At 41.2% G+C, this 24,360-nt stretch overlaps 1 protein-coding gene across 1 annotated transcript in view; it reads left to right on the top strand.

Annotated features, from left to right (window-relative positions):
* Positions 1 to 34: 34 nt before the first annotated feature.
* Positions 35 to 24,360, top strand: part of LOC134079789 (monocarboxylate transporter 8-like) — a 30,783-nt gene continuing 6,457 nt past the window's right edge. Inside the window, exons 1-5 of the mRNA XM_062535863.1 lie at positions 35 to 60; positions 5,649 to 5,699; positions 6,341 to 6,815; positions 6,951 to 7,097; positions 7,882 to 8,110. Of these exons, the coding sequence (XP_062391847.1) occupies positions 35 to 60; positions 5,649 to 5,699; positions 6,341 to 6,815; positions 6,951 to 7,097; positions 7,882 to 8,110 (928 nt within the window). The remainder of the gene's footprint in view (positions 61 to 5,648; positions 5,700 to 6,340; positions 6,816 to 6,950; positions 7,098 to 7,881; positions 8,111 to 24,360) is intronic.

Genomic DNA, 24,360 nt, shown 5'->3' with positions numbered 1-24,360 from the left:
GTCACTTTTGTCTTGTTTTGACACATTGTTGGCAATGGAATGCAAGTTCATGAAACCTGGGTAAGATGTTCTAATCATAGACAATGGACTCAAAAGTAAATTAGGCTGGGCGTAGTTGGAAGAACTAGAGACTGAGGTGATAGAAACTGAGGGAGCCGAGTGCTTGTTTCTGCATGTTTTGTTTGCTAGACTGGGTAAACCCAGCCTGATCTGGATTAGATTTCACCCAGCAGCTCGGGCTGGAAACCTGCACATTTATCTCTCCTGCTTCCTAAGGTGACCAGATGTCCGAGACCAAAAATGGGGACATAATCCCAAAAATGGGGACATTTTCAGTGTGACTATCAATCTGACTGAAACACAAACAAGTTTTGTCTTCAAAAAACGGGGACATAGGTAGTTTTTCTGTATTTTCCCGGGGATGGGCAATCAAAAATGACGTCTGGTCACCCTACTGCTTCCATAACAATTTGGACCAATCACAAAGTGGCTTATATTGCGTACCTGGATCATTGGTCTGATTGGTTGAATGACTTAGCCTGATAAACCAGCCTAAATGGATTGGATGTCTAATTTAGTCTGGCCTCGATGAATGGATACAACGGAACATTGTTGATGAGCACAACCCGTTGTCTTTCAAACCGTGTCTGTGCCTATAGGCCAACGCTCCCTCAAAACCCCGCCCCAGAGCCCTCTGCCCCGCCCGCGTTGATTCAAAACACATTTCTGTGTTGTGATTGGTTTAGTTGCCATCTGCCAGATTCAGGGCAGTGTTTTCAAAATGTTCAATGGTCCGAGGCCAGACCCAAATGCAGGCAAAACATTTTGCCGTCCAGCAGTTGGCGTTGGTTTTCCAGGCTATGAATGACTAGCATACAGAGTCATTTGAATTATGGGTCATTCCGTGTCAAATCAGATAAGATTGTTACTGCACCGTCTCAGATTTTGTTCAAACTTTGTGTATATCATCAATGGGTCCTAAAACCAAGGCCTGTGAAATATTTCTGTGGAAATCATCTGTCTTCATATCTTTTTTAGACCTTGAAATTCTTTCATTTTTACAGCTTGAAAAACACATGCCATGTCTGGGCATTAATATCTTGACAAATATGTTCCCTAGCCTCCCCAAATTTTCTAGGGTGGAAGATCAACTCATAATAAGCATGTGTAAACAATTTAAAGTCTGTACTAAATGTCTCTTGACTCTCGAAAGGGCCCTCAATTTTGGAAAAACGTGCATTAAGTGTGATTTTAAGGGTATTAAAAAACTGTTTATCTTTTTCACTTGGTATCAGTCACTATTTCCTCTTCAAATACGGCAGTTAATTAATGTTTTCCCACAATTTGAAGTCTCCACAACAAATAACCATGACAATAATAACAATAAAACAAGGCATGTTTGTATTTTGTGTCATTTTCATGTAACTGAAATGCTATGTGGGATAGGTAGTAGGATCATGAAGATCTATGTGGAAATAGAAAAGTATATGGACATGTAGTGTGTAAAGTTCTAATATTGCATCGAAGCCCCGTTCACAGAATAAATGCATGTAGTTACAGGTGTTTTGGTAACACCAGAATAAACATTTACAATAAAAAAAGTGAAGTTTGGCACCCCCCTCTGGCGAAACAGTAGCATTTTGCTACTTTTACAAGGCATTAACTCTGGTAGCTATTTGAATGGAATGGAAAGGCTGTATTTTACTTCCCGCATTCAAAAAGAAGCAGAAATTCCTAATACCTTGAAATTGAAAAGGATGCCAAATACACCGAATTATATACTTGAAATTATGTTTTAACCATTAATCTTAAATAGGCCTATCATTAGTTGGTGGCTTTTTTGCTATCCTTTTCAATATCAAGGTTATCATCTGAAAATGGGTGTAAAGCGCAAGTACAGGGGAGGAGAGGTGCTAATAGCGATTGATTAAGTATTCCGCCATATGTATGAAAACAGCGCACGTCTATTTTGCGTTGAAAAACATCCGCCTTCTGAAAGCAGATGTAATCCAAATTGCGGTTAAATGCGTCTATTAGAAAAACGTTTAGAGACAGCTGAATCAATATTCAGAGCATCAGTTTTCTTCATTGTACTATGTCAAAAGCAACCTTAACTTTTGTTTGTCTCTCTAAAATCGTGCTTTCTCTTTCACGACATAGGCTAGCCTACACTTCCCAATCTGTTAGACAGGCATTAAGTCATATCCTTTAGTCTACGTGCAGTAAATAGTTCACAAGTATTTTTTTAAGTGGATTAGTAGAACTACTAGGCCTACTCTGTCTGTCGCAGCTCATTGACATCTCTTTGTATCATGTATGATCGCTAAACTTTGATTCTTTTTAATGTTCATTGCTAGGTTACGGGGACGCTGGCGAGACACGCCGCTCCGTATGGCATCATATTTTTGTTTGTTTTGATGTAATGTTCGTAATTTTATGTTTTATTCTGTTCATTTTTTGTACTTATTTGTTTAGATAAATGTTCTTACTCTTTAATTAACGGTATTTTCGATAGTTTTGCGTTTTCCTTAGTCCTTATTTTGCTGTTTCAAGTTGGCTGTTGCCACCAGTGAAAGTCCTATGGCTCGAAGACCGCTGACGATTTTTGCCCTGGGGCTCTCCTCCATCCGTGCGCTGCACCTCACCGTCTGATCAGGACAGCTGAGCTGAGGACCATATGGCTACCAACCGCGGGCGATCGATACCAACTGCGGGCGTTGCTGCCGCGACTGCCGATCGAGCTGCTGCCTGTCTGGATCGAGCAGCGCTAACGTTGGAGGCCAGGGACAAAATGCTGCCGACCTGCAGGGTCGCTCTCGACTTCAGGCTGCTCGGTGCTTCTGCTGCTTGTGCCTCAGCTTCTGGTGTTCTCCAGACGGCCTGCCTGCGCTCTGCCTAGCGAATTCCGCCGAGTTGGTCTGATCAGCTACGGGACTGTGCAACATCTATTGCCCTGGGACTTTTCTCGGCCGTCTACTGATGCAGTCGATTTGGACTAAGTTGGCGTGGACTTTTCTCATTTTGTTTGCTTTTATTATTTATTTATTTGATTTGTGTTTTGTTTGTCTGTCTTATATCTTAATCCATGTTATTTTATTATATGTTAATTGTTGTTTGGTGTCTGTCTTTGTATGTCTTTGTGTATGTCTTGGTGTCCGTCGGGTACGCAGGCGATTACGCCGCTCCGTCCGGCATCTTTTGTCTTGTGTCTTGTTATTTTGTAAATTTGTTTGTTCTTTGTTGCCACGGGTACGCTGGCGATTACGCCACTCCGTTCGGCACTGTCTGTGTATGGGTTCTGTGCACGTGAAATGCGCTATGTTTGTAGTGGTTGTCTAATGTCTGTCTTGATGTCTGTACAGGAACGCTGTGCGAATACGCCGCTCTGTCTGGCACCTGGCTATTTTGTGTCAGTTTAATTATTTGCTTTTTGTATCTTTTTCTTTTTCTTGTTTTATTATTTTGATTATTGTTGTTATATGTTTTGTGACTCAGGGCATTGCTGTAAAAGAGCTTGATGCTCAGTCAATTTTCCCTGAATAAAAAACGGTTGATGATGATGATGAATGTTACAATATTCAACTGCGCTTGTGGTTCAGCTCTGCACGCAATTATTGTTGTAAAGGGGGCGGGGATGACCGCTGTTAACCTAATGAAGTGACAGCTTAGTAAATTCCACGCAATATAGCAAAGCACAGCGTTCGCAGTCTGCGTATACAAAAACTCGCTGTTAGCGCTGTGTTGTGTACATCTGGCCCTCATTGCCAAACATGACAAAAAAAAATATTACCCCCTTGTGAGGGACCGAGACGGCCACCCCCCGTTGTGGGAGGTACAACACTGGATGTGATGGTGTTGGGGAAAGGAGATGGCAGGAGACAGCAGTTCCAAATACAAAATACATTTATTTCCACACATAGCCAGATCAGGGAATCACCATCAGGTCAGAGTCCAGGCGTGTTACAGGGATCTTCGATAACTCTATAGGCAACATTCTTCAATAGGCAACCAACTAGGCAACAAACTAGGCAACAAACTAGGCAATGAACTAGGCAATGGGTCCAACAAGGCGACCTTGCTTAAGTCTGGACCCACTCTTCCCCTTGCCTCACAGCAAGCAAGGGTTTAACTTATTAAACGTCAAAGAACTACTTCCCTTTTCCTGGACCTCCAGCTCTTACATGTGTCTTCCCTGTTTCCCGTGTATGTCTCTCTCATTATGGGTCTCACCCTGTGTGAAAGAACCCTGCCTAGGCTAACCAATTACCCAATTAGTGTTGGACTGAACCACTATAGGACGTGTGTGTGGGGGGGAGGGGGCTGTACCATTAACACCACTGTTAAAATCAAAAGCTTACACAGACTACATACAAACACATACACAACAATGAACATAAAACTAGTGAAATGTGTGTGCAAAGTCTGTGTTTGCCCAAGGCAGAGTAACAAGTTCTCAGAAGGGGAAAAGGAGAGTTCTCCTTTTTCACACCCCTAAAGAGTATAGCTTCTTATAGAGCATTTTAAATACGAAGTAAATCACCAAATTAATGTGTAACCACAAAACATGGTAATAATCCACAGAGAGGCAAAAAGTAACGTACAGGCAAGCCCACTGTACAGCAGAGTACAACGATTTATTCACAATGACAGAGACAGGTCATAAACACACAAGCATGAGAGCAACAAGTCTGTCAGACAAAGTCTTACCATTATTTATAGAACTAAAACAGGATAAACAGGATGTTCTTGATGGAAATGTCAAATGAAAATAAAATAGCTGTCATGATAAAGAAAAAAAAAAAATATTACTCCAGACTCCCTAAGGGAGGTTGACCTGAAGGTCATGGACAAGAGACACCCAAAATAACTGAGATCATTCTTGTGATGTCTTCATTTATTCAAAGTGTAGCGAGTTGGACAACAACAGCCCGAGTAGACATTTAACAGCTAAAGTGTTGTGTAATTACTGGAAATGTTCCCACACAACTGTTTAATATCATCATAAATGATATACACAGAACTATGTATGGCTATGGCTATGGCTATGGCTATGGCTATGGCTATGGTTATTTAGCAGACGCCTTTGTCCAAAGCGACATACAAATAAATAACAATACAAATTAAATTAACAGTGAACAATTACAAACTAGGGAGAATAGTAATATTATCAGTAAAACAATAATTTTAAGCACTAACCTAATGAGAAATAAAACAGTGAAATGAGAATAGCAATCAAATAAGTCACTCAGTTAATTATATATAATAATAATAACTAAAGCATGGTATGGCTAAATTTAAGGACAATAGCAAAATAAATTTCAAATTCTATCAATAGACAAATTATAACAAAACAATACTATTATACAAACCATAACACATCACAAACTCAAAGGACTAAGTACATATTAAATAAATATGCCTTAAGACCCCTCTTAAAAGATCCAAAGCTGTTGCTGGAACGGAGAGCACTGGGCAACTCATTCCACCAACACGGAACCACTGAAGAATAGGATCTACAATTTGACCTAGCATGTATGGTTGGTCGACATAACAGACGCTCCTCAGAAGATCGCAATGGGCGGTTGGGAATGTACATCGTGATTAAAGAACTGAAGTAGCTGGGAGCAGATCCAGTCAGTGTCCTATAGGCCAGAAGGTCTAGTGGCCTTTGTGGGACTTCTAACCTCTTCATTTACAAAGTAAGACTGATTTAACCACACACACACAGAGGGAGAGTGTGCATAAACCTTGGCTTTTCTGCAAGCCTAATAGTTATGGGCAGGGCTGCCAAGTCTCACCCATTCTCACACCACATTTCTCACGCAAAATATTTCCCCATTCAGTGCACTATATATATATATATATATATATATATATATATATATATATATATATGTTTTTCTCATGATGATAAACTTTGGTCATTGCCTTAACATAGAGGGGACATATACTATTTCTTGACTCCTTTAAAGGTATGCTGGCAACAGTGCCCCCACTGTCCCCAGCTAATCTTGCTAATCTGTCCCCTGGCCAAAATGCAGCATGCCTGGGGCTTGTTACTGAGCAAAGCTACGGTCAGCCAAGCTAAAGCTGCATCTGATTACCCACCACCTGGAATACAATGCTAAAACTAGAAAAGCACTCAGAGAGCGCAGACCTCCGCCTGTATTGTTCCTCCTAGGTTGTCATACATTTGAACCTAAAGTTTAAACCATACACAAACTGTTAAAAGTATTTTTTCTTCCGTGTTTACTATTCTCTCTCTCAATACAATATGCTGTCCTTTTGAGCGGTCCTGTCCATCCATTCTGTTTTGACCTGATGTGCTCTGTGCCTGCAGCTCTCTGGTACTGCAGTACATCACATACGGTCTTCTGTTTGGCTGCGGAAGCTCGTTCACACTCCAGCCCTCCCTGGTGATCCTGGGGCACTACTTCCATCGGCGCCTGGGCCTGGCCAACGGGCTGGTCACCGCAGGCAGCAGTCTCTTCTCCGTGGGGATGCCTGCTCTCCTGGAGGAGGTGGTGGCGCCGCTGGGTTTAAGCAGAACCTTTCAGATCCTCAGTGCACTCATGCTGGTCCAAGTAGCGCTGGTATCTGTCACGTTCCGTCCACGGCTTACATCTTGTAACCATGACAACGAAGACTCCATGACGCCATCCACCAATCAGATAGTAGGAAGTTGCTGTCGGAGGTTTCGGACCCGAGCAAAGCAGTTCATTGGCGTGGGGGTTTTCCATGTCTCTTCCTTCAGGGTCTGGGCCTTTAGTATTGCTACAGCGGTGTTGGGCTATTTTGTACCCTATGTCCATCTGGTAAGTACACACTTTGATTACATTATGGATTCATGAAGGTCCTTTTTTTAGAGGAGTGTTTTAAAAAGAAAAAAAGCATTAGTGGAAACTTCACAGCAATATTATGTCAAACACGGCTATGCGTGTTCTCAACAGATGTCGTTTGTGGAGGAGCAGTTCTCGGAACACACTGGCAATGAATGGGTTGTGCTGGTGTCAATTGGCGTAAGCTCTGGGATCGGGCGTCTTACCTTTGGCAGTATGGGTGATCTGATTCAAGGTGTCAACAAAATCTACCTGCAGGTGATTTGGCCTATTTTCTGACATAGAAAAATGACGTCATTGAGATAATGAAGAGAGTACTGGAAGTTGATGTGGCGTGTTCATTTAATGGAAATAGCCCAAACAGCGCTTCAGGCTCTTTTCACCATGTTCTTGGAAGAAACTCATATGCACAAAAGGTCTCAGGTGGCAGGTCACAGTGTACTGTAGGTATCACAATAGAGGTCTGACAATTTCAAACATGTCTGCTCTGCAAACAAAGAGGACGGTACATTGTGAACAGTGTTCCTGTTCTGTTATGTCATGGAACAGTAATGCAATGTCTTGTTTCGGCAATGTATGTCTGTGTCAAGTCTCTTGAATGTTCTATGTATGCAACATGCGACTTACCTGCCCAAGACAACTTTCCCTCTTTTGGGACATTAAAGTTTATCTTATCTTATCTTATTATCTTATCTTAACATTCCCTGTAATCTTCAGATACAAATACTTTTTTGGATTGCCCTGAGGAACACTCAGTAGAGTCGAAACGCGTAGGCTTATCCAATGCAATAAATTATTTTGAACTTTTTTCACTACATCGGTGTGCCTCGGACTTTTGACTGCCTTAAACACAGCACAAAGTTTCTCTATACAGGACAGTCGCAGTTTTTTCAATTTAATTTATGTCCATTCCGAAGAGCACCCGATTTTAATCTTTATATTTGACCCAACGCAGCACTCTCCCTCTCTCTCTCTTCACTTTTTTGTTTTTGTTTTAAATCATAAACATAATGTGCCGCCATGTTTTCCCTCTCCTCTTCAGGCTGGCTCCTTCATGCTGCTTGGCCTGGCCACCATACTGATGCCCCAGTGTGTAGCGTTTGAGGCGCTGGTAGCCATCTGTGGGCTCCTGGGGCTGTGCGATGGCTGTTTCATTTCTCTCATGGCCCCTGTCGCCTTCACGCTGGTGGGGCCCCAGCGCGCCTCCCAGGCCATCGGCTACCTGCTGGGGCTTATGGCGCTGCCCATGACCGCTGGGCCTCCACTTGCAGGTCAGACACACACTAATTCAGCTCAGTTCACCACGACTACAGTACACCATGACCACCATGTTCAAGTCTAACCAATTCAGCTTGATTCAATTCCATTCAGATTTGTACAATTGGTTGATGTAGTGGTACAAGGTGCTATTACCATTTTTGACATTATGTAAGAAAACAGAAATGTCACGTAACACCTTTAATGTCATTTGTAGTATTCAGTATCCCCCCAATCATAGCCTCGTCTGTCATGTCATCTGAGCATGTCTAGGTTGATTTTGTTTGCAATGTCAAACAGCAATATCAGGCTCACCTGCTGACTAGAACTGTGAGTATGACACCATCAGGCTAGTAGAGCAAGTTACACTGGGGAATAGGTTGTAGTAAGCTAATGTTTAACTAAGCTAAGCTAACAGTGTACTTCTGGCCTCACAAGCTGATACTGCGTGCCCAGAAATCACAAAGGGGGAAAGAAAAACATTAACAGGTTGAGTGTGGTGGCTGAGGTCAGAGGTGGGGCTATGTTGTCATCGTTAAGTGTCCATCTACTCTTCTCTGTTGTTGCTGAGGGACTGGATTCACTGCTTGGTGACTTGGCGACTGAAAACTTGAAGTATGTCCAGCGTGTTGCTGTGAAGGACAAAAAAAACCCAAAACAAAACTTGGAGCTTGTTGGCTAGATGTGTTTTTATTAGTCAACTGAGTGGACCTACCAATGGTATGAAAGGAACGCAGCTCTTGTCTCACCCTAACTAACGTTAAAGGCCAAAAGCAGAGCCGGGCGGGTCCTGGCAACACGATCTGGTTGAGATCCATGCGTCACTTTTGTCTTGTTTTGACACATTGTTGGCAATGGAATGCAAGTTCATGAAACCTGGGTAAGATGTTCTAATCATAGACAATGGACTCAAAAGTAAATTAGGCTGGGCGTAGTTGGAAGAACTAGAGACTGAGGTGATAGAAACTGAGGGAGCCGAGTGCTTGTTTCTGCATGTTTTGTTTGCTAGACTGGGTAAACCCAGCCTGATCTGGATTAGATTTCACCCAGCAGCTCGGGCTGGAAACCTGCACATTTATCTCTCCTGCTTCCTAAGGTGACCAGATGTCCGAGACCAAAAATGGGGACATAATCCCAAAAATGGGGACATTTTCAGTGTGACTATCAATCTGACTGAAACACAAACAAGTTTTGTCTTCAAAAAACGGGGACATAGGTAGTTTTTCTGTATTTTCCCGGGGATGGGCAATCAAAAATGACGTCTGGTCACCCTACTGCTTCCATAACAATTTGGACCAATCACAAAGTGGCTTATATTGCGTACCTGGATCATTGGTCTGATTGGTTGAATGACTTAGCCTGATAAACCAGCCTAAATGGATTGGATGTCTAATTTAGTCTGGCCTCGATGAATGGATACAACGGAACATTGTTGATGAGCACAACCCGTTGTCTTTCAAACCGTGTCTGTGCCTATAGGCCAACGCTCCCTCAAAACCCCGCCCCAGAGCCCTCTGCCCCGCCCGCGTTGATTCAAAACACATTTCTGTGTTGTGATTGGTTTAGTTGCCATCTGCCAGATTCAGGGCAGTGTTTTCAAAATGTTCAATGGTCCGAGGCCAGACCCAAATGCAGGCAAAACATTTTGCCGTCCAGCAGTTGGCGTTGGTTTTCCAGGCTATGAATGACTAGCATACAGAGTCATTTGAATTATGGGTCATTCCGTGTCAAATCAGATAAGATTGTTACTGCACCGTCTCAGATTTTGTTCAAACTTTGTGTATATCATCAATGGGTCCTAAAACCAAGGCCTGTGAAATATTTCTGTGGAAATCATCTGTCTTCATATCTTTTTTAGACCTTGAAATTCTTTCATTTTTACAGCTTGAAAAACACATGCCATGTCTGGGCATTAATATCTTGACAAATATGTTCCCTAGCCTCCCCAAATTTTCTAGGGTGGAAGATCAACTCATAATAAGCATGTGTAAACAATTTAAAGTCTGTACTAAATGTCTCTTGACTCTCGAAAGGGCCCTCAATTTTGGAAAAACGTGCATTAAGTGTGATTTTAAGGGTATTAAAAAACTGTTTATCTTTTTCACTTGGTATCAGTCACTATTTCCTCTTCAAATACGGCAGTTAATTAATGTTTTCCCACAATTTGAAGTCTCCACAACAAATAACCATGACAATAATAACAATAAAACAAGGCATGTTTGTATTTTGTGTCATTTTCATGTAACTGAAATGCTATGTGGGATAGGTAGTAGGATCATGAAGATCTATGTGGAAATAGAAAAGTATATGGACATGTAGTGTGTAAAGTTCTAATATTGCATCGAAGCCCCGTTCACAGAATAAATGCATGTAGTTACAGGTGTTTTGGTAACACCAGAATAAACATTTACAATAAAAAAAGTGAAGTTTGGCACCCCCCTCTGGCGAAACAGTAGCATTTTGCTACTTTTACAAGGCATTAACTCTGGTAGCTATTTGAATGGAATGGAAAGGCTGTATTTTACTTCCCGCATTCAAAAAGAAGCAGAAATTCCTAATACCTTGAAATTGAAAAGGATGCCAAATACACCGAATTATATACTTGAAATTATGTTTTAACCATTAATCTTAAATAGGCCTATCATTAGTTGGTGGCTTTTTTGCTATCCTTTTCAATATCAAGGTTATCATCTGAAAATGGGTGTAAAGCGCAAGTACAGGGGAGGAGAGGTGCTAATAGCGATTGATTAAGTATTCCGCCATATGTATGAAAACAGCGCACGTCTATTTTGCGTTGAAAAACATCCGCCTTCTGAAAGCAGATGTAATCCAAATTGCGGTTAAATGCGTCTATTAGAAAAACGTTTAGAGACAGCTGAATCAATATTCAGAGCATCAGTTTTCTTCATTGTACTATGTCAAAAGCAACCTTAACTTTTGTTTGTCTCTCTAAAATCGTGCTTTCTCTTTCACGACATAGGCTAGCCTACACTTCCCAATCTGTTAGACAGGCATTAAGTCATATCCTTTAGTCTACGTGCAGTAAATAGTTCACAAGTATTTTTTTAAGTGGATTAGTAGAACTACTAGGCCTACTCTGTCTGTCGCAGCTCATTGACATCTCTTTGTATCATGTATGATCGCTAAACTTTGATTCTTTTTAATGTTCATTGCTAGGTTACGGGGACGCTGGCGAGACACGCCGCTCCGTATGGCATCATATTTTTGTTTGTTTTGATGTAATGTTCGTAATTTTATGTTTTATTCTGTTCATTTTTTGTACTTATTTGTTTAGATAAATGTTCTTACTCTTTAATTAACGGTATTTTCGATAGTTTTGCGTTTTCCTTAGTCCTTATTTTGCTGTTTCAAGTTGGCTGTTGCCACCAGTGAAAGTCCTATGGCTCGAAGACCGCTGACGATTTTTGCCCTGGGGCTCTCCTCCATCCGTGCGCTGCACCTCACCGTCTGATCAGGACAGCTGAGCTGAGGACCATATGGCTACCAACCGCGGGCGATCGATACCAACTGCGGGCGTTGCTGCCGCGACTGCCGATCGAGCTGCTGCCTGTCTGGATCGAGCAGCGCTAACGTTGGAGGCCAGGGACAAAATGCTGCCGACCTGCAGGGTCGCTCTCGACTTCAGGCTGCTCGGTGCTTCTGCTGCTTGTGCCTCAGCTTCTGGTGTTCTCCAGACGGCCTGCCTGCGCTCTGCCTAGCGAATTCCGCCGAGTTGGTCTGATCAGCTACGGGACTGTGCAACATCTATTGCCCTGGGACTTTTCTCGGCCGTCTACTGATGCAGTCGATTTGGACTAAGTTGGCGTGGACTTTTCTCATTTTGTTTGCTTTTATTATTTATTTATTTGATTTGTGTTTTGTTTGTCTGTCTTATATCTTAATCCATGTTATTTTATTATATGTTAATTGTTGTTTGGTGTCTGTCTTTGTATGTCTTTGTGTATGTCTTGGTGTCCGTCGGGTACGCAGGCGATTACGCCGCTCCGTCCGGCATCTTTTGTCTTGTGTCTTGTTATTTTGTAAATTTGTTTGTTCTTTGTTGCCACGGGTACGCTGGCGATTACGCCACTCCGTTCGGCACTGTCTGTGTATGGGTTCTGTGCACGTGAAATGCGCTATGTTTGTAGTGGTTGTCTAATGTCTGTCTTGATGTCTGTACAGGAACGCTGTGCGAATACGCCGCTCTGTCTGGCACCTGGCTATTTTGTGTCAGTTTAATTATTTGCTTTTTGTATCTTTTTCTTTTTCTTGTTTTATTATTTTGATTATTGTTGTTATATGTTTTGTGACTCAGGGCATTGCTGTAAAAGAGCTTGATGCTCAGTCAATTTTCCCTGAATAAAAAACGGTTGATGATGATGATGAATGTTACAATATTCAACTGCGCTTGTGGTTCAGCTCTGCACGCAATTATTGTTGTAAAGGGGGCGGGGATGACCGCTGTTAACCTAATGAAGTGACAGCTTAGTAAATTCCACGCAATATAGCAAAGCACAGCGTTCGCAGTCTGCGTATACAAAAACTCGCTGTTAGCGCTGTGTTGTGTACATCTGGCCCTCATTGCCAAACATGACAAAAAAAAATATTACCCCCTTGTGAGGGACCGAGACGGCCACCCCCCGTTGTGGGAGGTACAACACTGGATGTGATGGTGTTGGGGAAAGGAGATGGCAGGAGACAGCAGTTCCAAATACAAAATACATTTATTTCCACACATAGCCAGATCAGGGAATCACCATCAGGTCAGAGTCCAGGCGTGTTACAGGGATCTTCGATAACTCTATAGGCAACATTCTTCAATAGGCAACCAACTAGGCAACAAACTAGGCAACAAACTAGGCAATGAACTAGGCAATGGGTCCAACAAGGCGACCTTGCTTAAGTCTGGACCCACTCTTCCCCTTGCCTCACAGCAAGCAAGGGTTTAACTTATTAAACGTCAAAGAACTACTTCCCTTTTCCTGGACCTCCAGCTCTTACATGTGTCTTCCCTGTTTCCCGTGTATGTCTCTCTCATTATGGGTCTCACCCTGTGTGAAAGAACCCTGCCTAGGCTAACCAATTACCCAATTAGTGTTGGACTGAACCACTATAGGACGTGTGTGTGGGGGGGAGGGGGCTGTACCATTAACACCACTGTTAAAATCAAAAGCTTACACAGACTACATACAAACACATACACAACAATGAACATAAAACTAGTGAAATGTGTGTGCAAAGTCTGTGTTTGCCCAAGGCAGAGTAACAAGTTCTCAGAAGGGGAAAAGGAGAGTTCTCCTTTTTCACACCCCTAAAGAGTATAGCTTCTTATAGAGCATTTTAAATACGAAGTAAATCACCAAATTAATGTGTAACCACAAAACATGGTAATAATCCACAGAGAGGCAAAAAGTAACGTACAGGCAAGCCCACTGTACAGCAGAGTACAACGATTTATTCACAATGACAGAGACAGGTCATAAACACACAAGCATGAGAGCAACAAGTCTGTCAGACAAAGTCTTACCATTATTTATAGAACTAAAACAGGATAAACAGGATGTTCTTGATGGAAATGTCAAATGAAAATAAAATAGCTGTCATGATAAAGAAAAAAAAAAAATATTACTCCAGACTCCCTAAGGGAGGTTGACCTGAAGGTCATGGACAAGAGACACCCAAAATAACTGAGATCATTCTTGTGATGTCTTCATTTATTCAAAGTGTAGCGAGTTGGACAACAACAGCCCGAGTAGACATTTAACAGCTAAAGTGTTGTGTAATTACTGGAAATGTTCCCACACAACTGTTTAATATCATCATAAATGATATACACAGAACTATGTATGGCTATGGCTATGGCTATGGCTATGGCTATGGCTATGGTTATTTAGCAGACGCCTTTGTCCAAAGCGACATACAAATAAATAACAATACAAATTAAATTAACAGTGAACAATTACAAACTAGGGAGAATAGTAATATTATCAGTAAAACAATAATTTTAAGCACTAACCTAATGAGAAATAAAACAGTGAAATGAGAATAGCAATCAAATAAGTCACTCAGTTAATTATATATAATAATAATAACTAAAGCATGGTATGGCTAAATTTAAGGACAATAGCAAAATAAATTTCAAATTCTATCAATAGACAAATTATAACAAAACAATACTATTATACAAACCATAACACATCACAAACTCAAAGGACTAAGTACATATTAAATAAATATGCCTTAAGACCCCTCTTAAAAGATCCAAAGCTGTTGCTGGAACGGAGAGCACTGGGCAACTCATTCCACCAACACGGAACCACTGAAGAATAGGATCTACAATTTGACCTAGCATGTATGGTTGGTCGACATAACAGACGCTCCTCAGAAGATCGCAATGGGCGGTTGGGAATGTACATCGTGATTAAAGAACTGAAGTAGCTGGGAGCAGATCCAGTCAGTGTCCTATAGGCCAGAGTGAGGGATTTAAATTTAATTCTGGCTACTATAGGGAGCCAGTGGAGAGTAACTAGGAGAGGGGTTACATGTGTCCTCTTTGGCTGATTGAAGACCAGTCGTGCTGCAGCATTCTGAATCAACTGTAGTGGTCTTAATACACAAGCAGGTAGGCCAGCTAACAGAGAATTACAGTAGTCCAGCTTGGAGATAACCATTGCCTGTACAAGAAGCTGAGTGGAATCTTGTGTCAGATAAGGTCTGATCTTCCTAATGTTGTACAGGGTATACCGACATGACTTTGCAATTGAGGCAACATGCTCAGAGAAAGTAAGTTGGTCATCAATTATGACACCCAAGTTACGTGCCGATCTGGTTGGAGTCAGTGAGGATGAATCAAGCTACAGAGAGAAAACTTGGACCAGTAAAGAGCCATTTGTGTATGTGCCAAGAACTGTCTCAAAATATTAGCTGCATAAAGATAGAGAGGGAAGGACAGAGTGTGTGTTTGGTGGTAGTGGTGATGGGGGTGTGGGTGTGTGTGTTGGGGTTGTGTATGTGTGTGTGTGTCTGAGTGAGTGAGAGAGAGAGAGAGAGATTCTCCTCTGTTCACTTTTTAAGTGGGTATGGGGTCAATCTTAGCCAGGAATGGTACAGCGCATCACTTGTTTTCACTTACAGTTTACAGCAGCGCCCATCTAACTCAAAGGTTTCACCCAATTAGCAATTTCACTTGTATTCACTTGTAATTGTAACAACTTCAATACTGTATGTCTGCTACAGATGGATCTAAAGGCTTTCATGTGTACCAAATAGAGGTGCACCTGGTAGCTTGAGTCCAGAATTACACTGAAGAGGAAGGTTGAGTTGATGGTAAATGGTAAATGGACTGCGCTTTTATCAGCTTCTGCAGGCACCCAAAGTGCTTTACATATCATGCCTCACATTCACCCATTCACACACCAATGGCGGAGGGCTGCTCATCGGGAGCACTGGGGTTAGGTGTCTTGCTCAAGGACACTTCGATAAGGTCAGGAGGAGTTAGGCTCGAACCAGCAACCTTCCAGTTACTGGACGACTCCTCTACCTTCTGAGCCACTGCCGCCCACAATACACAACTTGAAAAGCACTCAGAGAGCGCAGACCTCTTGCTCAAGGACACTTCGACAAGGTCAGGAGGAGTTAGGCTCGAACCAGCAACCTTCCAGTTACTGGACGACTCCTCTACCTTCTGAGCCACTGCCGCCCACAATACACAACTAGAAAAGCACTCAGAGAGCGCAGACCTCGGCCTGTATTGTTCTTCCTAGGTTGTCATACATTTGAACCTAAACTATTCAGATTGCCACCATGTGGCCATACCATGCCATTACACCACTAAACTAAACACATAAACGGCTCCGGAATCCCGACGGAATTACGGATCACTCCCAATTTAATCGTTTCTTTGTTGGGTCATGCCTGACATTTGCTGAAAATTTCAGCGAAATTCATCCATTACTTTTTGAGTTATCTTGCTAACAGACAGACAGACAAACAAACAAACGCCGGGCCCCGATGAAAACATAACCTCCTTGGCGGAGGTAATGATAGACTGGTCTAGTAGAACTGTATCCAGAAAAATTGTATTGAAAAATCCAGAGAGTGGTGTAACATTTCACATTCTGAGTCAGCTGATCGTTTAATTTCATAGATGATATTACTGAAGCAAACAGATGCTCCATGAATGTAGAGATTTATGAGAGCTTTGCAGTTGTAAAATAATCCACAATTAAAAGCATTGGAGTGAGCAGTGCCAACAATGACAATAGAGCAGCTATACCTGTTACACCATCTGCAGAAAAAAGGAAAGAACAGGCACAAAAGATGAAACGGGGCAGAGTGAGGCGTAAAGGATTTGGTCATCACAGATCGTACAGCAGGCCAGCCAAACCCTCATCCTTGTCCTCTTTACCAGCCAAAACCCTAATCCTTGTCCTCTTTACCAGCCAAAACCCTAATCCTTGTCCTCTTTACCAGCCAAACCCTCATCTTTGTCCTCCTCTAATGTTCAGTTTACCAGTTCTTTAAGCACTTGTTACTGTTCAAAAGGAATAGTTGACATAGTACTTGAAAATAAATTGTGCAAAGCGAGCATTGAAGAAATGTGAATCCGCTCTGTCTTTCATTCTATAATCTACAATTTACCCGGTCTTTAAGCTCTTTAAAAACCTGTTTAATCTTTAAAATTTGTTTATTTGCATGGTTTATTTAATGCCTACCATTCACATGTACAGTAAGATTCAGCCAAAAGAAAATGCACAACCACAAAGGGTTCCATTATCATTAAGAGATTATCTAAAGATAGAACTGGAGCGGATGACAGTGCTTGGTGTGATAAGAAAGATTGTGGAACCAAAAGACTGGGCCAATTCCATGGTGTGTGTGAAGAAAAAGAACAGAGTTGATAGTATGATGGATCCAAAAGAATCTGAAATATTTCCCTGTGGAACACATGCACCATGTCATGTGTAGGAATGGACTTATTCCATCTTAAAGAAAAGGATTAACTTTAACAGAAATGGCACTGCTGACAGTAATGAATGACAATGGACCATGCTTCAACAGTAGAGCGTGACAAGACAAAACTGTACGATTTCAGTCATGTAACATCCAACCCTCTGTATGCAGAGTCCACATTCTGACGCAACTCCTAAAGAAAGCCTCTGATAGCGACTACGATCCTTACCTTGCTCTACTCTGCTACAGAGCTCTACTCTGCTGCAGCGCGACTTCAAACAGCACATTGGTACTTTGATTGGTCACTGGCGAATTTGAAAGAATCTGCTTGCACACGACCATTATGGAACAGGTATGAAAATGTGCAAGTGATGCTGACACCCCTTGGCACATTGCTCAAAAATAGATGGGCATGGTGAAAAACTCAAGACTATAATAATGGGAATAAGCTTTGTGTCATGATGACATAGAGCTTTAGACTGTCATGATAGGGCCCTAAATCTACAAGATAATGGGCATGTTACAATGATGTTTTAGTTAAGTTTGAGATGGTGCCCCATTTGATTATGTGTGCACGACTTTAAATAAGTCTGGTAACACTTTGCTTGACACTGTCATGACAGATGAGCTCTAACCCTAACTTGTCATGACAAAAACTGAATGACACTTAATGGCAAAAATCATATGTCTTAAACGTTTATGACTTGTTTATAATGCTTAAGCCATGTTTATAACTCTTACGTACAGTAGATAACTTCAAGTAGTGTAACCAAAGGTTCATATTAATTAGCTTGCAATAGGCATAGTCAACCTTTTATTATCTCTGCCAAGGATGTCTGTTTGTTCGCAAGATAACTCAAAAAGTTATGGATGGATTTTCAGGAAAGGTCTGCAATGACCCCAGGAGGGAACGATTACATTTTGGTAGTGATCCATGTCACTGTCTGGATACAGGAGGTAGTTATGTTTTCGCTAGGCGGAGGTCTGTGCTCTCTGATTGCTTTTCTAGTGTTCAGTATAGTTTTAGAAGAAAATCATAGTTTCCACAAGGTGAAAGTAAAAGTAAGTAAAAGTTCTTTATTTTAAAAGAGAACAAAACAGTGGCAAGTTGTGTATCTGTCTATGTCATGATGCAATTTCAAGTTCCAGGTTCCCAAATGGATTTCTTTTCTTTCACGTCTTTCCACGCCCATAATTCTCTGCCAACTTTGTGTCTGTGTCTTCCCTTTTTCCAGCTATTTGGACAGGCAGGTTAAGTGCCTATTAAGTGCCAGCATTTGTTTTCGGCAGTCTCTAAGATACAGTACCAAAGCATCATTAGCCCTAAGCGGAGTTAGGTGTCGAAATATTTCGACACCTAACTCCAATTAGTCAGCCCTAGATTGCAGGTTCCCATATCTCATCTTGTTGCACCTGTCAGCTTACAGCTTCCCGCTGAAGTCTTTTTGTACTTGTGCGAACCAATGCTTAGTGTTGCCTCAGGTGTTCTCCTAAGAGGCTTGTTAAATGTCAGGACCTTGGCATGTGAACATTCACTCTGTGAACACTCTTAATAAGTTGTTGATGATAGCCTAGGTTGGATCATGTTCATCATGATCAAAGGTCATTATTGCATTCAAAGGCCTCTTAGGGCTAATGATGCTTTGGTACTGTATCATAGGCTGCGTTTAGACTGCAAATCGGATATGCTCAATTCCGATTTTGTGCTCATATCCGATTTTTTTGATTGCATGTTTACATCTACTTTCGCCAGTGACCCAAATCCGATCATGTGTGTTTACATTTGCCAGACACTTGAAATGGCCCGCATGCGCATGGGCTAAAAGTTTCTTTTGGGGGAGAACCAGCACAATCGTAACACTTTTTCTCAGTTCAAACTAGCTTTACACAAAGACGATAGACTTGAGAGCAGTGAAACTTGACCAGAACAGAGTCATACATCTCTACTCCATGAAAGTTGAAACAGAATGTAACAAATATGTTGCAGTTTGTTAATAACTTAACAAGTTAGGCTAGTTGTAACAGTAGCCTATAGCGTCATGGTTGTAACAGTGCTACAATCGTGAATCCTATAGGCCGCGAGCTAGATAGGCCTACCGTGCACCCCCCCCACCTCCCAACAAAACCATACTTTTTTGAAAGGTCTGGGTGTGTAGAATATGAATCTGAATGTTAACATTGAAAATTTTGGGATGCACTACCTGTTTTAGCCCTGAGAATAGGGAAACCCTAAAAACCGATTATAAGCGATTCTAACACATCAAGATGGTCCTAGTCAATCAGAACAGCTTTTAAGTGACCTATTACACACTCAAACTTCACATATGAAGACTTAGGTCAAATGTCTACCATGCTGATTATTGGTAGGTGTCTTAAATTAACATAGGCAAAGCCTTATATTGATATAATGAGCCAATTTCATGTATAGGCCGCAAAGTAGATACGACTACCATACACCCCCTACCCCCTTTTCTATCAAAATCATGCTTTTGTGAAAGGTTTGGATGTGTAAAATATGAATATGAATGTTAACGTTGAACATTTTGGGTTGCACTACCTGTTTTAGCCCTATGAATAGGGAAACCCTAAAAACCGATTATAAGCGATTCTAACACATCAAGATGGTCCTAGTCAATCAGAACAGCTTTTAAGTGACCTATTACACACTCAAACTTCACATATGAAGACTTAGATCAAATATCTATCATGCTGCTTATTGATAGGTGTCTTAAATTAATATAGGCAAAGCCTTATATTGATATAATGAGCCCATTTCATGTATAGGCAACAAAGTAGATACGACTACCATACACCCTCTACCCCCTTTTCTAACAAAATCATGAGCTAAGACTTTATACACAAAAGGCCTATTTCACTCAAATATTGTTCATAAATCTGTGCTAGTGAGCACTTCTCCTTTGCCAATATAATCCATCCACCTCATAGGTGTGGCCTATTAAGATGTCAGGTGTGCCTTAGGTTGGCAGGCTCACAATAAAAGATCACTCTAAAATGTGTAGTTCCATCACACAGCACAATGCCACAGATGTTGCCAGCTTCAAGGGAGCCTATACAGTTGGCTGCTCCCTCTGACTGCAGAAATGCTCATTTCTCTACCATAAGCCGTCTCCAAAGGCATTTCAGAGAATTTGGTATCCAACCAGCCTCACAACAACAGTAGACCATGTGTAACCACACCAGCCCAGGACCTCTACATCTAGCATCTTCACCTCCAAGATCATCTGAGACCCACCACCCGAACAGCTGCTGCAACAATCGGTTCTGCACAAAGTGTCAAGCCGTGTCAGGGAAGCTCATCTGCATGCTCGTCATCTTTATTGGGGTCTCAACCTGACTGCAGTTTGTCATCGTAACTGACTGGAGTGGGCAAATGCTCACATTCGAAGGTGTCTGGCACTTTGGAGATGTGTTCTCTTCACAGATGAATCCCGGTTTTCACTGTACAGGACTGATGGCAGACAGCATGTATGGCTTTATGGGATGGGCAGACGTGTGTTATGGACAACGAACATAGGTGTATTTTATTGATGGCATCCATCCATAGCATCTCATCCACCACCATCACCTCATGTTGCAGCATGAATGATGATGCACAGCCCCATGTTGCAAGGATCTGTACACAATTCCTGGAAGCTGAAAACATCCCAGTTCTTGCATGGCCAGCATACTCACCAATCATGTCACCCCCATTGAACATGTTTGGGATGCTCTGGGTCGGCATATACGACAGCATGCTCCAGGTCCTGCCAATATCCAGCAACTTTGCAAGAGGAGTTGAAGAGGAGTGGACCAACATTCCACAGGCCACAATCAACAACCTGATCAACTCTATGCGGAGGAATTATTGACATGCCTAGAACATCGGTGTCAAAGCGCAAAATCACTGTATGTGAAGACAATACAGTGAAACTGCATATTTTAGAGTGGCCTTTCATTGTAGCCAGGCTTAGGCACACCTGTGCAATAATCATGCTGTCTAATCAACATCTTGATATGCCACACCTGTGAGGTGAATGGATTATATTGGCAAAGAAGAAGTGCTCACTAACACAGAGTTGTGAACAATATTTGAGAGAAATGTTGTGAAAGTGGTGTGTTTATCATTTTGTTCAGTGTAGTTATTGTGTGTCTGTATGCATGCTGTATTGCACATTTTTGTGTGTGCATGCTGTATAGTTCTTTTCCATGCTGTATGTACATAGTTCTTGTATAGTCATTGTGTGTGTATGTGCATGCTGGGTAGGAAATGGGCTCATGAAATCAACATAAGGGGCTGTATTACGACACTTCATGGTCACTTATTTAAAGTTTATTTAAATTTAGTAGGCTGTCCTGTCCACATTGGGAGTGTTTTCGTTATCAAATGGATAACGAATGGCACAACAAGGCATTCCTATGTTTCTTAATCAGTAATGGGTGTGTTTTTCGGGCAAAACATCCTTTAAACTAATGCAAGTGTCATCGGTCATTCCCTTTAAGAGCAAGCAGCGCAACTTAACAATCAGCGCCCGTATCATTGTTGATAATGCACTCTTAAAATAATAACAACTCGCCACTGATTTCTGACCAAGTTTCCCTTGGTCAGTAGTGCAATGCGTTTTAGTAAGATAATGATTCTTATATAATGTGCCAGACCCGTTCTTAAGTCATTAATTCCCACACCCCTTGGCACATTGCTCAATAAAAGAGACGCGCATGGCGAAAAACTCTACGATAGGAATAAGCTTTGCGTTGTTATTATTCCACGCTTTCTGCCAGGTTTTGCATCATGAAAATAGGGCCCAAGGCCTTAACTAGGCTATATTAAATGTAGTCACTTACCAAGAAGCAGTATAGGGTGTTCTTTCACCTAAGTCATCATATGTGAAATTTGAGTGTGTAATGGATCATCTAAAAGCTCTGGTTGACTAGGACAACCTCTGTTAAAATCGCTTAAAATAGATTTTTTTCCCCTATTCAGAGGGTGAAAACAAATAGTGCAACCCAAAATGTTCAATGTTAACATTCAGATTCATCTTCTACAGACTGAAACTTTTCTAAAAAGCAGAATTTTATTAGGAGAGGCGGTTGGGGGTGTATGTTAGGCGTATCTAGGTTGTGGCCTATACAATTACCTCCCTATATCAATATAAGGCCTTAGCTATGTTAATGTTAGACACCTACCAATATGCAGCATGGTAGATATTTGACTTAAGTCTTCATTATGTGAAGTTTGAGTGTGTAATAGGTCATCTAAAAGCTGTTCTGTTTGACTATGATAATCTCTGTGTTAAAATCGCTTGAAATCATTTTTTAGGGTTTCCCTATTCACAGGGTTAAAACAGGTAGTACAACCCAAAATGTTCAATGTTAACATTCAGTTTCATATTTTACACATCCAAACCTTTAAAAAAAAACATGGTTTTCTTAGAAAGGGGGTTTGGGGGGTGTATGGTAGGTGTATCTACTTTGTGGCCTATACATGAAATGGGCTCATTATATCAATATAAGGCTTTTCCTATGTTAATTTAAGACACCTACCAATAATCAGCATGGTAGATATTTGACCTAAGTCTTCATATGTGAAGTTTGAGTGTGTAATAGGTCACTTAAAAGCTGTTCTGATTGACTAAGACCATCTTGATGTGTTAGAATCGCTTATAATCGGTTTTTAGAGTTTCCCTATTCTCAGGGCTAAAACAGGTAGTGCAACCCAAAATGTTCAATGTTAACATTCATATTCATATTTTACACATCCAAACCTTTCACAAAAGCATGATTTTGTTAGAAAAGGGGGTAGGCGGTGTATGGTAGTCATATCTACTTTGTGGCCTTTACATGAAATTGGCTCATTATATCAATATAAGGCTTTACCTATGTTAATTTAAGACACCTACCAATAAGCAGCATGGTAGACATTTGACCTAAGTCTTCATATGTGAAGTTTGAGTGTGTAATAGGTCACTTAAAAGCTGTTCTGATTGACTAGGACCATCTGATGTGTTAGAATCGCTTATAATCGGTTTTTAGGGTTTCCCTATTCTCAGGGCTAAAACAGGTAGTGCATCCCAAAATTTTCAATGTTAACATTCAGATTCATATTCTACACACCCAGACCTTTCAAAAAAGTATGGTTTTGTTGGGAGGTGGGGGGGGGGTGCACGGTAGGCCTATCTAGCTCGCGGCCTACTATAACATATTTTAACACAAAACACTGCTGGCTTAAACAAAGAACATCTGTTTTCATATATAATCAACAAAAAAGGTCCAAATGTATGACTGTTAAAGCTAGTTGTATGAGTGATAGCCATGGCAAACCATACGGTATGCTAGCTCACAATAACCTTTAAATAGCCTAGGCTTATTTTGGTCATATCGACTTGATAAAACCTGTTAATATAGTTGATGAACTGCTTATTTCTTACATGTCTGAAGCAATTGGTCCAACACTGATATTTGAAGTTGCTGTGTTAACTTTCATTGGGTGTGATCGCGGCACATAAAAATAATCCATAACTCGCAATCATCCCAAGCAGCAAAACACGTTATTTGAACCAAAACAAACGTTTTATTTAGGTTGTATTTTGGTTTCAAATAAAACAGACGTGCATAGTACGTTATTTAAACGTGCTTGATGGCACCAGTACAATTAACCCTATTAAAAACGTCCATTGCACGTTGTAATCTGGTGCCAAAAGACACGTGCAAAACCCAACGCATCTAGCACCGATTCCAACGTCAACAGAAGATGCAATATCGGTTTCAATTTACACCAACTATTACAAACTAAAAAACAACGTAAATTGCACGTTCAAAATGGGTGTAAATCACAACGGTTTATAACAAACGTACCTGACACTTACTTTCAACAATGAATGAAGGTGCTGGTTAACACCAAATACTAACGAGGGGGAAAACGTGTGGAAAACGTGTCAGACACGTCTGAAAACTTCAATGACATTTCGTGTCAGGCTGTTGAGATTTGCTTCCCAGCATGCATTGTAATTCAGTTGCTTAGTTTATTGGCTGTATTATTAGTTTGAAACAACGTGGTTGGGACATTTTAGCTTAGGCTAGCCTACTCAGTTGATGTTGTTATCTACGGATAAGACCACTGATGTAATTGTTTATTAGGAAAAAAATACACCGTAGACATGAAAGTATTATACCTAAACCGGTTTAAATATCCAGCTGACAGATATTGACATAATCCGAACGTGGTCGTTGAGCTTCAAGACGTATGGAACGGTGAGTTAGCACAACGTAATCAATAAATTCTAATGTCGAATCTGCTATCATGAAGACGTGCGGT

The sequence above is a fragment of the Sardina pilchardus genome, chromosome 5 (genome assembly GCF_963854185.1).
Source record: "Sardina pilchardus chromosome 5, fSarPil1.1, whole genome shotgun sequence".
Lineage (NCBI taxonomy): Eukaryota > Metazoa > Chordata > Actinopteri > Clupeiformes > Clupeidae > Sardina > Sardina pilchardus.
Note: the sequence above shows the minus strand (reverse complement) of the source record. Positions and strands in the feature narration are given on the sequence as shown.